The sequence below is a fragment of the Pteropus alecto genome, unplaced genomic scaffold (genome assembly GCF_000325575.1).
Source record: "Pteropus alecto unplaced genomic scaffold, ASM32557v1 scaffold76, whole genome shotgun sequence".
Lineage (NCBI taxonomy): Eukaryota > Metazoa > Chordata > Mammalia > Chiroptera > Pteropodidae > Pteropus > Pteropus alecto.
The window spans coordinates 6,531,999-6,544,963 of NW_006443138.1; the positions used below are offsets into that span (position 1 = coordinate 6,531,999).

General features: G+C 36.7%; 1 protein-coding gene across 1 annotated transcript in view; it reads left to right on the plus strand.

The window, feature by feature from the left end:
- The first annotated feature begins 12,694 nt into the window (after positions 1-12,694).
- The window catches only part of NUP107 (nucleoporin 107), a 36,515-nt gene continuing 36,244 nt past the window's right edge, over positions 12,695-12,965 (plus strand). Inside the window, exon 1 of the mRNA XM_015598411.2 lies at positions 12,695-12,843. Within this exon, the coding sequence (XP_015453897.1) occupies positions 12,836-12,843 (8 nt within the window). The 5' untranslated portion in view covers positions 12,695-12,835. The remainder of the gene's footprint in view (positions 12,844-12,965) is intronic.

Below are 12,965 nucleotides of genomic sequence, written 5' to 3' on the forward strand. Positions count from 1 at the left end.
AGTTATCTTTGATGTTTGTTGCCTACCAACTATGTACCAATCTGAGTTCTAGGCTCTTAAAAACAAAAATATTCAGCAGATAAAATTTAAGTACTTCTGTGTCAAGCATTGTTCTGGGTCTGAGGATAGAGCAGCAACTGAGATCAACTTAGAACCATGCCCTCCTAGAATTTATACTCTACTGTAGGATTTCTCAGCTGTAGCATTATGGATGTTTTGTACTGGATAATGAGTTGAGGGGGTAGGGCTGCCCTGTGTGTTACAGGATTTTTGTAGCATCCCTGGTCCCCAGCCACTCATTGCCAGTCATACCTTCCCCACCCTCCAGTTGTTTCAACGAAAATTGTCTCCAGACATAACCAAGTGTCTTCTAGCAGATTCAGAGACGGGCAGAGTGGGTGTTGAAGGGCAAAATCACTCCAGTTGAGAACCACTGTTTTAATTACAGGTGAATGTTAGGGGTACAAATGGACAGTTTAGTATAGTGAATAAGAGCATGGGCTCAAACCAAATTTCTGGGGTTTCTAATCCCAGCTCTGCCACTTCCTAGCATGTGACCCTGGTTAGGTGCCTTGATTTCTTTATCTGTAAAATGGGAATGATAATATAACTTGTTATTAATTAAAGAGTAAAGTAAATGCCAGTACCATCCTCTAGATCAAAAAATATATATTTCGATTCTGTATTTTACTAATAGAAATAGGGCTGTGGTTACACAGAAAGTACCATTATCTCCCATATAAAATAGTAACACAACCTTAGGAATGTAAATTATATGTAAACGGACTTTTCTGGTGCTTTAATGGAAAAACACTAAAATAATTCAGTCAGAAAACTCACGAGTTCCTTTTCATCGTGTCCCCAGGCAGGGATACTTGGAGAAACTTGAATTTTAGGAGAAAACCAGAAGGATGTTTCACTTAATTTTTCTAAGAAGTATAAAAACCCTATTTTGACTTTCATGTTTATCCACCTTTCTTAAATATGTAGTCTTTACCACATATATATTATAAATACAAAGTTTTAAAACTTCCATTTATGAAAGTAAGTTTTTCTTTGCTTTTTTAATCATCCTGATTAGATGTGGGGTAGCAAACTTAGAATCAAAACTCATCGCTGCAATATTTTTTTTAAACCTCTGTTTATTCATTGAATTTAATCCCCATCTGTTCTTTCTCCTCTCTTAAATCTTGGAAATGTAGAAAGAAAGGAATTATAGTATTTTATAATTAATACTTTTTCAACTTTATCTTAGAAATCTTAGTGTTTGCAGTCTTCTCTTAAACTATCAGTAAGCCTTAACAAACTATGATTTATAGGACCCAAACTTAAAAATCTGTTCCATATTTTGTTACAGTGCATCAATACAGCTGGTATTTTATGCATGCATGAGAGAAGTGTAATAAATTGAGACTACAACTAAACTTATGTTCCCTGAACATGACTGTTGAGAGAAAAGTACATGAGTATTTGTTAGGATGGATATTGATGATACTTGTCAAAATTGGCTATGAAACCTGTTAAAGGAGCGATTGAATTTGTAGGCTTGACATTAGTTTATCTTTGAAAGGTAGAAATAAAATATTTACTGCTAAACAGATGTTTCCTAAATGTTGCAGGTTTTTAAAAAAAATCTTTTCCACATGTTGCACATAATTTGAACTTGCTCCTTTAAAACATCCTTGTTAGTGGCCTATAGATTACTGACAATAAGAATTAAAAGATTTTGCCCCAAATTACAGAAATCTAATTTTTGTATCTAAGAATCAACAAATGTATTCAGTATTACATGTCTACATGTTTTATCATATAGGTAATCAGTAATTTCTGATTCGTCTGAAAGGGTGTGGAGAGAATTTTTACTCTTGGTATATTACGAACCTGCGTTAACCTAATTTTCCTTATGCAGTGATGAATAGTTACCCAGATTTATTATTTGGGTCAAAATGCAGGTTTTTTATTTTTTTTCCTGAAAACAAAAGCACAGACAGATCTTAGAGTATTTTTATGTGGATAATATATTAAGTCAAAAACTTACGGCAGTTTTTAAATAGGCAAAGATCAAAGACTAATGTTTTTGTCATCTGCCATTATTACCCATTCACATTTCTATTTATAGTGTGGTAGTTTATGTCCCTTGTGAGCACTGAGTTCAGAACAAGAAACTATTATAGTCATGTGCTGCATAACGATGTTTCTATCAATGACGTGCCACATATACGATGGTGGCATACCATATAGCCCAGGCGTGTAGTAGGCTATACTATCTAGGTTTGTGTAAGTGCATTCTATGTTGTTCATGTGACAAAATGCATTTCTCAGAACGTATTTCCATTGAGCAGCACATGACTGTACTGTCAAACTTTTGAAAGTGCAACTTGCTGTGCTTTGGGCAGAGGGGAGTAGCAAACAATAAAAGATACAGTAAACTCAGCCTCTGCTAGAAAGGTGCTTAGTGCACTGATGGTGGGGAAGAGCAGTCAAAAAGTATCAAATAAGCAAGGAACCCACATACATTGTTGGTAGTATTGCAAATTGGTACAGCTGCTATGGAAAACAGTATGGAGGTTCCTCAAAAAATTAAAAATGGATATACCTTTTGACTCAGCAATTGCACTTCTGGGTATTTATCCAAAGAAAACCAAAACAATAATTCATAAAGACCTATGCATTTCAGTATTCGTGGCAGCACAATTTACAGTAGCCAAGATATGGAAGCAACCTAAATGCCCATCAACAGATGACTGGATAAAGGAATGATGTTTCCTATATACAATGGAATGTTACTCAGCCATTAAAAAAAATGAAATCCTACCATTTGCAATGACATGGGTGGACCTAGAGGTTATGCCGAGTGAAATAAGTCAGAGGAAGATAACATATGATTTCACTTATATGCAGTATCTAAGGAACGAAAAGAACTAATCAAAAACAGACTCACAAGTATAGTGGACACTTTGGTGACAGACAGAGGGGAGAGTGGTTGGGAGGCTGGGAGAATGGGGTGAAAGGTTAAAGAAGTACAAATTAGTAGTTGATAGTTGGGCATGGGGAGCATGGAAAAGGGAATGTAGTTAACATTAGTATGATGGCTAAGTGGAGGGCCAGGGGAAGGAGGGAGTAATTGGGGGGGGTCATTTTATGAACATTATAGATGTCTAATGTACTGTATCCTTGAAACTAGTTTAAATATATATTTTTTAAAAAGTATCAAGTGGAAATCTAGTAACATATCTAACCACAAATTGTTCATGCTTTTTTATTCATACTAATGCAAGTGACTAACAGTAACAATTGTATTTTTGCTTTGAAATGTATGAACTATTCGAATTATATTTCTATTAGTATTACTCCAGGCAGTGTTAATTCGGTTCTCTGAGCAAATCAGTGATGGAGAACTACATGGCTGGCAGGAAAAAATGAGTGACTTTCCATACTGGAAATGGAGTACAATCAGAGTGCGATGTTGTATAGTGGATAGTTACCAAGTAGCCAGTCTACTATTCTAAATGAGAATCTCATAACTAAAGTAACAGATTTTACAACTGTCTGAAAGATAGCCCAGGGAGGAGTGATGGCAGAGCTAGAGTTGACCTAGCCAACTTGTAGGCTGCTGGAAGCATGAAGTGGTTAGGGTTGGAGCTGTGATGAGAAGAGGAGCCCAAGAAATTTTTTAAAAGAATAACTAGAGAATTGGTTAATAGCTTAGCTGTGGGGGCTGAAGGAAAGGGTGAAAGAAACATCTGATTATATTAGCAGAACCAGAGGGATTGAATGCCAATGATGATAGAGAAGCCAGCAAGGAATCATGGTTTTTGTACATGAGCAAAAACTTGCTAAGACAAAGTTTACGTTAAGTGAAATATTTTTCATGAATATCTTCTGAGAAGAGGCGGGTTTTAACAGTTGGACCTTGAAGTCACTTACATATAGGAGGCAACTAAAACCATGAATGTGAGTGAAATTTTCATAAAGATTAAGCTTGGAGAAAGAAAAATAAGACAGTCTGGCCTAAGAGGGCTGGGAATGGGGAGGAGAGGGTTGGATTCCAAAGGATTGCTATTAACAAAGGGCAGCAAATAGCCTGAGAATACAACATTCTTGATGGCAGGGAGCAAGATAATGTTCCCCTCTACTTGTCGTATGCTATAGGCCAGCAGTGATTTCATTCATTTGTATCTGTTTCTATATATACTTCTTAGTGAGGAATAGGCTACTAATCTAAGGATATGATAGGATAGTTTTGGAAATACCATCTTCTAATTAGTCTGTGCAGGAACTATAAAGTCTGTTTCAAAGCCATTGTTGACAAACTTCAAATTCAGCTGCACCAAGGCCACAAGGCGTCTTTCAAATACATGTCATTGGAATGTTTCTCTATTTCCAATAATGTAATCATTTTTGTTCCTCTTTTATGGCCCTTTAGTGTTACCAACAAATGTTTTAGGAAGATAGATTTTTATTAACTTTGTTTCATGTTGACTTATTTCTATTTTCTAAAAAAAAAAAATATTAGTGGCCCAGTTACACAGTATGCATTAGTTCCTAATGCAACTAAGTACCACAAATGTGGTGGCTTAAAACAACAAACTTTTTCTCAAAATTCTGGAAGCCAAAAGTCCAAAATCAGAGTGTTAGCAAAGCCTCACTCCCTCTAGCGGCTCTAAGAGAGAATCCATTCCTTGCTGCTGGCATTCCTTGGTGTTAGGCCACCTTCACTCCAAACTGCCTCCATCTACATAGCTCTGTGTGTGTCTCATCTCTCTCCTTTAAGGACATTTGTGATGGCATTTAGAGACCACCTGGACAATCTAGGGTAATCTCATCTCAAGATCCTTAACCACGTATGCAAAAATAACATTCACAGGTTTGGGCATTAGGTCATGGGCATATCTTTGGGACCCATTATCAGCCTACCACACAGTGTTTTACTGATTTTGCAGTAACAAAGACCAGTTACTCTAGAATAACCCAAAACATGCTGAATTGAATCAGCATACCTAGGGATTCCCCTAGAGAACTCACCTAGGAAAGCCCCAGAATTAAGCCACTCTGCAGAGATTCTGAGGGAAGCTTAGAATTAGACAAGACTTTCAGGGGTCAATAAGAATTCCAGTCTGGGCTGGTTCCACAATTCCAGAATCAAGATAGCATCATAGTGTCCATGGAATGCTGTTAACAATGATCTCACCAAACTACCTTCCACTTATGTTAGCATGCACCCTACCATACCTAGTTTATATTTCTCAGTGATGACAGAAATTTTCCCCTTTCACTTAGATTTAGAAGTCATATAAATAGCAAACTATATTTTCTTACTTTGTTTTTCATTTTCAGACATGAGGGTTTTTCCTCTACCTCACCCCGCACCTTTAATCAGACATATATGTTTCATATTCAAAGAAAATGAGTGCTGCTGAAACCAAACTCATGATTTAGAAGATTATATCCAACTTTTGCACTGAATGGAATTTTATTTATTCTATTTGTGGGTTTTTTTGTTTTTTGTTTTTTAGAAATGGGCATAATGGACAGGCGCACGTATTAAATGATAATTCATTTGGTTGGAGTGAAAGACGTCGAATAGGGATTAATTCAACCCAATAAATTTTAGAGGGGGTTATATTTGTTAGTATATTCTGAATTAGGGGTGAAATTTTTGTCTTTGGATCTTCTTCAGATAAGCCTTAACCATGAATTACTTGAAGCTATGATGCAAGAAGACGGTAAGCTTTTGTGTGGTTTACATGTTTAAGATACATGGTCCCAGAAGTTGATTCAGTTATCCTCTACTAGACCTATTCTGGAAATAGTTTTCATCACTTCACTCATTCATTCCTTTGAATTTTTTGACTTCAATAAAATATGACTTGGAACATACAAGATTTTAACTGGAGACTCACAGAGTTTATTTTATTAGACTAAAAGACAGTAATAATTCTTGAACTACATCTTGAGTTCTTTGCAGAAACTGGACCAGTAGGTAATTACTGTTTAGCAAAAACCTAACAACTAGCTCTTAATTTTTCAAAAACAAAGAGCCACTACCATGCCACTTATTTCATTCTACCAATTCTGTCATAGAGGATGTCACTAAAGAAGGAAGTGTCACAGACTACCCCTCCCCTCATCCTTCCACTTTGAAATAGTACATGGTATTCCTATGGCCAGGATGTTCTCCCCTTGGCAGGATGTGGCTAATGCCGGATACAGAATCAATGATTTTGTTGCCCTAAGACCTCTGCCAAGGCTCTTGTTCAGGGACAGTAAAGAAGACAGGTCTCAGGATGTCATCCAAATGGGACAGATGGAATTTGTCAGCCGTGGAAAGTGAAGACACTACAGTTCCAGAGGGAGTTTAGAGGGCAAGAAAGAGTCACATAGTGCTGATGGAAATGTGCATTGCAGAGCTTTTGGGTCAACCAAAATTTTAATTTGCTATTTTCTAATGTCTATTAAAATTCAAAGTCGGTATATTCGATTCAGCTATCCAACACTTAATAGCTAGACCAAAGAAATGAAAGGATAGATACACAAGACTATTTATTGCCACACTGTACAAGAAAAAGCAGAAATAGGATGAATGACAATAAAGAATGATTGGATAAATTATGATTCATGTAATATGCAGCCATGAAAAAATGAGTTTAATGTTTAATGGTTGACATGGATTTCTATGAGGTATTGAAAGTGAACAAAGCAAAATACAGAAAATTGTGTTGCGTGTGTGTGTGTATTACATGAGCTTCTAAAAGGTACTGAAGGATACACACCAGTTTGCTAATATGGTTATAGAAGAGGAGAAAGATAAGTTAGGGAGACCTCGGTAGGTAGGAGAAGAAAAGCAAAAATACAGTGGTGGGGAAAAAAAACAGCAGCACAAGCTATAGAGGATTTTCATTGTCAGTATCAAGTTTCTAGAATATAAATTTTAAAAGCTACATGATTGTTATATGTAAAATGAATTTAAACATGAGAATAATATGTAATAATAAAAATTACTGTGCTAGTAGTAGTAATATGGATTACTTTTAAATTATTTCTTTTTCCCTAAAGTTGTTATGCTATCTTTAGGTAAACACGAATTTAAAAATTTTTGAGTAATTAAGTCATCCTCATAACCTTATACTTACATTGGAAAAAAAAAATCATCAAAGAGCCAAAGGAGTTTAGCTTTCTTTTATTATCTAAAATTCAACCTTTCTACACAGCCAAAGAACTTCAGTTGATCTTATGAAGGACAAAAAAGCGGAAAGACTCCCCAGGATGGCAGGCAGTTTCCTAAAGATTAAACTCATTTAAAATTTTCAAATAGGAAGCAAGGATGGATTTTGAAGCACAAATTTATTTGGTGCCCTTTCGTAGCACAGACTCGAGCTTCCAACAAAATTCAAGGACAATATTTGAGACAGACACAGTTTTTTCTTAGCATTATGTTGCACTGCCAATACCCACATTCTATCATTTTATGCTTTTAAATGCACTCTATTTATAGAACCTGCATAGTTTGCTCTTATATGTCAATATGTTGTAGCTCAAAATATACTCAAAGTATTTTAAAAGTCAATTCCTGCTCTTGATTTATGAACTAAATATACTACATTTTCAATCATTAAAATAACATCTTGACAACTTGATTGTTGTTAAAGAATAAATTCATAGCATCATGGATGCATGCTGCAGCCTCTTAAGGACACATTTTCATATAGATCCTTTAATCAGAAGATACTTATAGACAAAGAAAACTGTACATATATGGTAACTAGCCATTCAAATTTTTCGTTACATCGTTTCTTAAAAGGTTATCATTTAGTAAGATAATAGTGTGTTTCCCTTCCCTGTCCTCTTCCACCTCACTCAGCATGCAAGCAGCATGTGCCACCCATCTTCAGCCAAAACACTGAGGTCTGGGCAATGACCTGCATTAGATAAAGTGAACTGAAGACTAAATGCCTTCATCTGTGTTCTTAGCACCACAAGAAGCCACCCCTTGGATCCTTGTACAAACCTCAGAACAGAAGAGAAAAACCCCATGATGTGTGAGGTTGAGTGTCCTGCCTTCAACTCACCAAACCAAGCAGGTTGAAGGCTCAGTCAGAACTATGACGGCATAAGAAAAAATTTTAATGTGACTTTTATTCTTCAGTCGAATTTATGGGGTAAGGTTCATGCTAGCTACCTCCTTTTCATAATAAAATCTAAACAGTATAAATAGTGCTATTTAGAGAAAACAGAACAAAGCAGTGCTCTCTCGAGAGCCCTAATAAATCATTGATCAGAACACAAATGTGTGTTTGATTTACAGGATTTCTATGCCAAGCAGAGAAGCATATGAAAACAGCAAGGTAAATGCCTAAGCTGCAAAAATAGTTTTGTGGTTTAGTCTTATATCAACAGAATACAATGATTTCAGTTTTTCAGTTGCCCCCAAGATCATTTCCACTATTGATGAGGCCTGAGATGTTTATAAGAAGAATCATTGCAATTGATTTATTTGTCTGGCAAACTTTTTGTCAGCAAATTCACCACCACCTTGAAAATGTCACTGACTACTCTATGCTTAAGGCACTAGAAGCACAAGCCACAATGAAACCTATATTGAGCTAACCCTTACCGTTAAAATTCTATAAAGCAATAATATATTTATGATTTCATGTTAAAAGTCTCCCAGACATGTATAAATCACAGTTCAGCAATAAAAGTGACTTAAATTACAAAGTTTTACATTTCACCAATCTATTTTCCTCTTCCATTGAACACAATTTGAAAGAATTAAGAGAAGCTATAATAAATTATTTGACAGTTCTTCCCGTTTGTAAGTTCAAGATTAAGATGATAAAGAAATTTTTTGAAGTGATAGTATTGTGAAGTATCTATATATGACAGAATATAATATAAATGAATACAAATGAATATAAATTCAATCTAATTATACAAATGTAGATACTCTTACTAGAATATTTTTTGAGGAATTAAATGCAATTGTATTAATTGGAAATGACCCACTCATCCAAGAAAAATTGGAGCACCTACCAAGTGACAAAAGGTATAGGAGAAAAAAACAGATAAGGTCCCGACCTTCTTGAAGCTGAACAAAAGAGCAAACTCTTATATTGAATTTTTACTATATGTGGTACATTATAATATTAGGCAATGTTTAGCCAATTAGACACTATTAAGTGATTATTATGTACCAAACACTATTCTAAGTGATATATATATCACATATATATATAAGTATATATAAGTATATAAGTGTGTGTGTGTATATATATATTTAATCCTCACAATAAATCTGTGAGGTAGGTACTATTATTTCTGTTATACAAAAGCAAAGAGAGGTAATTCGTTGAAGGCTCCACTGAGTAAGTGGGGGAGCCAGGATTCAACCCAAGGAAACTTGTGTTCTGTACTACCTCTGAAGTTGCTACATAAATACTATTTAATCTCCAGAATAAACCTTGAGGACAATACTCTTATTATCCCAGTTTTACAGAAGAGGAAACTGAAATGTAGATAGGTGAAATAACTGACCAAGATTCTACCCACTACACTATACTGCTTTACTGGGAAGATAGACAATCAAGTGTCAACCGGACTCCACGTTTAAATTTTGACCCCATTTGACCTTGGCATAAAGCTTTTTTCCTCAAACCATATGTTATCACCACTACCACCCTTCCCTTCCTTCTCCAACCCCACCAAAAAATGTATATCTGTGTGGACAAAAAAAAAAGGGTTCTATGTAAAGTGACCTCACAGAGTGCTCTGATCATAAATTCCTAACTTGGCAGGTCATGGTGGGTAGTCATTACCAACATCTCCTACCAGAGTAGTACATTTGTTATAATGGATGAACTTACATTAATATAACATGACCCAAAGTCTATAGTTTACATAAGTGTTCACTCTTGGTGTACATTCTATGGGTATGAACAAATATATATGACATGAGTCCATGATTATAGTATCACACAGAGTATTTTTACTGCCCTAACAAACCTTTATGGTCCCCTTATTCATCTCTTTATCACCTTCACCTCACCCCTTGCATTAGTATTTTTAATGCATTTTTATATTGCTTATAAGCATGCTATTACATACAATATGGCAACATACTTCCTTCATTTAAAGCAAAACATAAACACTTCCAAGTTATTAAAACTCTCTAAACATCTTTTCAATCCCTGCATAGCAGTCTATGACATGGGCATTGGCTTATTCCTTTTCTGCCTCCAATCTATAGGGGTGAAGAACATATGCCAAATTGCCTCAGAATACTGGGGAATTGTAGTTAAATATGGCTAGAATATAAAATCTGAGGTAGGGACAGTAGCAATAAAATACCAGTGCCAGACAGACAAATCAGATCCTGAAGGCTGAATCACTTACATTTCCAATGCAACCAAAACAAGTTTAGCTGAGAAGAGAAGAACATAGAAAAGACAATAGCTAGAAAGGCGTGCCAGGTGAAAGGATGCTTTCTTTTGAGGGAGGAGAGAGGTCAGGCAGATTTTGAAACTGAAATAAATTGATGTCATGTGCCATCTGATGTGATTAAGTGAGACATACTCAACAATACCTACGTAGTATTCCTGCACTCTGTCACTCTAAAGATATTTTTAAATGCTTATCGTGAGAAAACGATCAGACAAATCCAAATTGAGGAATATTCTGCAAAATTTGTGAACTCTTGGAAATATTAATGATTTAAAAGAAAAATAGAGACTATTCTAAACTGAAGTAGAACAAAAAGACATGATGTCTAAATGCATAATCCTTCCCTGGATCCTGCATTAGAGGGAGGCTTTTATAAAGGCATTATTGAGACAATTGGGACAAATTATTGAGACAAATTAGAATATGTTAATTGTGGTATTCTGTCAATATTAATGGTTCTGAGTGTTTATTTTACTGTATTAGATAGAAGAATGTCTTGTCATTGATTTAGGAGATGCATTTTGAAGTATTTAGGGGTGAAGTGTCAAGCTGTCTACAACTAACTTTCAAATGGTTGAGGCAAAAAAGAAACAGGAAAGAAAAGCAATTGTGGGAAACTTAGTAATTGGTGAAGAGTATATTGACACTTACTGTATTATTTTTTACAGCTTTTCTGTAGGTATGAAATTTTTCAAAATAAATAGTTGGGGAAGAGGAAAAAAAGCAGTTTGCTTTCCTCAGCTTTTAGGATGAGGGAGAGGAAACGATGCTCCTGATCAGACAGTTTGGGTTTGGGTACTTTTGGGATGGCTGCTTCCTGGCCTTTAGTTCCTGAGAAGCCGTTTTTCTCCCCAAGCCTTTCTCCAGCTTCTTAACAATTCTGTGTGCTCCAGATAGGCTTCCAGGAAAACCCCTTTTGCTTAAGTTAGGTATAGTGATTTTCTGTCACTGAAACCAAGAACCCTAAAAATAAAGTCAGAATGCATACATTATATACCACACAAGTTTTTCTAAGCAGTTTTAAAGAAATCAAATGAATATATTTTGAAATATATTACAGTAGTATGGTGTTCATGCCTACCAACTGAATGTGTCGAAAAAGAACCCTGGTGCACTTTTCAACGAGTGTTTCCTCTTTGCATATGAACTAATATGGGCTAATATGGCCTAATCCTTTGCCCTAAACTACTCTTCTTTTTTATCGTGTGCCTTATGGGCAGTCTCTCAAGTACATTATATGAATTCAATTGCCAGGAAACGCATGGCAAGAAGCTGAACCAGACTCACTCTTCGAATAAACTTGCCCTGGCTCTGACAGAAATCATTAGGACCACATTTCACTTTCCAAAAGAAAACAAGTGCACTTTTGTATAGGAAAATTAAAAGATGGGCAGAATGAGAGAGCACCAGTGTGGGACTCGTCAAGTAGGTTATTGAAGGAGAAAATTAACATGTCAATGACTACTATTTGCAGTGTACGTTTGACATCCCTTTTTTAATCCTCACAAGAACTCTATGATTAAAGGTGTTATCTTCATTCCACAAATGAGGAATCCTTGGTTCAGGGGGTTCAAGCCTACATGGAGCCCAAAGCCACGTTTTTTGTTTGTTTTTGTTTTTTCCAAACCGCCATGTTGTCTCAGCGGGAATAAGGTATGAAGTTTCCCAGGATTAAAGCAAAATCCTTCGACAAAACTTCGAAGGATTCCTTCGGGGCCCGGATATACTAGTTTTTGCCTATGTGGCACTTTGAAATAGAGGGAAATATCATCGCCTTGTATGCCTTTTAAGACAGGCAATCCTTTTCTCCTTAATAGGGAAACATAACAAGTAAAGAACAAATAACCATTAGGGAAAACAATTTCAAAATCTGTAGGAGGTTTACATTACAATTCAGGGAGTACAGTGAGAGACAGAGGACCCCTGAGGTGTATGGCAGAGTCTGAACGTCTGAATTCCAAGTCCAGGTTCTTTCTTACAGAGACTACCTGGAAACGACTTCACATTTTTTCTAAACTGTCAGTATAGTATGTCTTTTCCCGGTAGAATAACCCGGCACCTGGACCACGCCCACAAATGCCAGTCAGGCAAAGCAGCGGCCGCGCTTCTCGGCTCAATCCGGTGAGGCCCCGCCTCCTGCCCGGCCCAGCCCCGCGCCCTCGCTGACGGGCACATCTTCGCAACTGCGCAGACCGGACTTGAGGCTGTAGGAAAGTTGCGCCTGCGCTTAATGGGAAAGTGGTTTCTCCCCCACCCCCACCCATTTTCTCCACGGCGACTCAGCTAGAAAGTGCTTCCAGGTCGAAGGGCTTGCTTCCGGAGAGCGGGAAGGCTGAAACGCGGTGGCAAAACTGGAGCCGAATTTGCAAGGATCTCCATAGAAAAGGCTATAATCATGGACAGGTCAGTTCTGGTGATGACTCCTGAGCTTGGAGACTTGTCCCTTCTGTTCGTTGGCAGGACGAAACAGGTGGAACCCGACTCCCAGGGCAAGCCAAGGAGGGCCCTGGTGGTGGTGACACTAG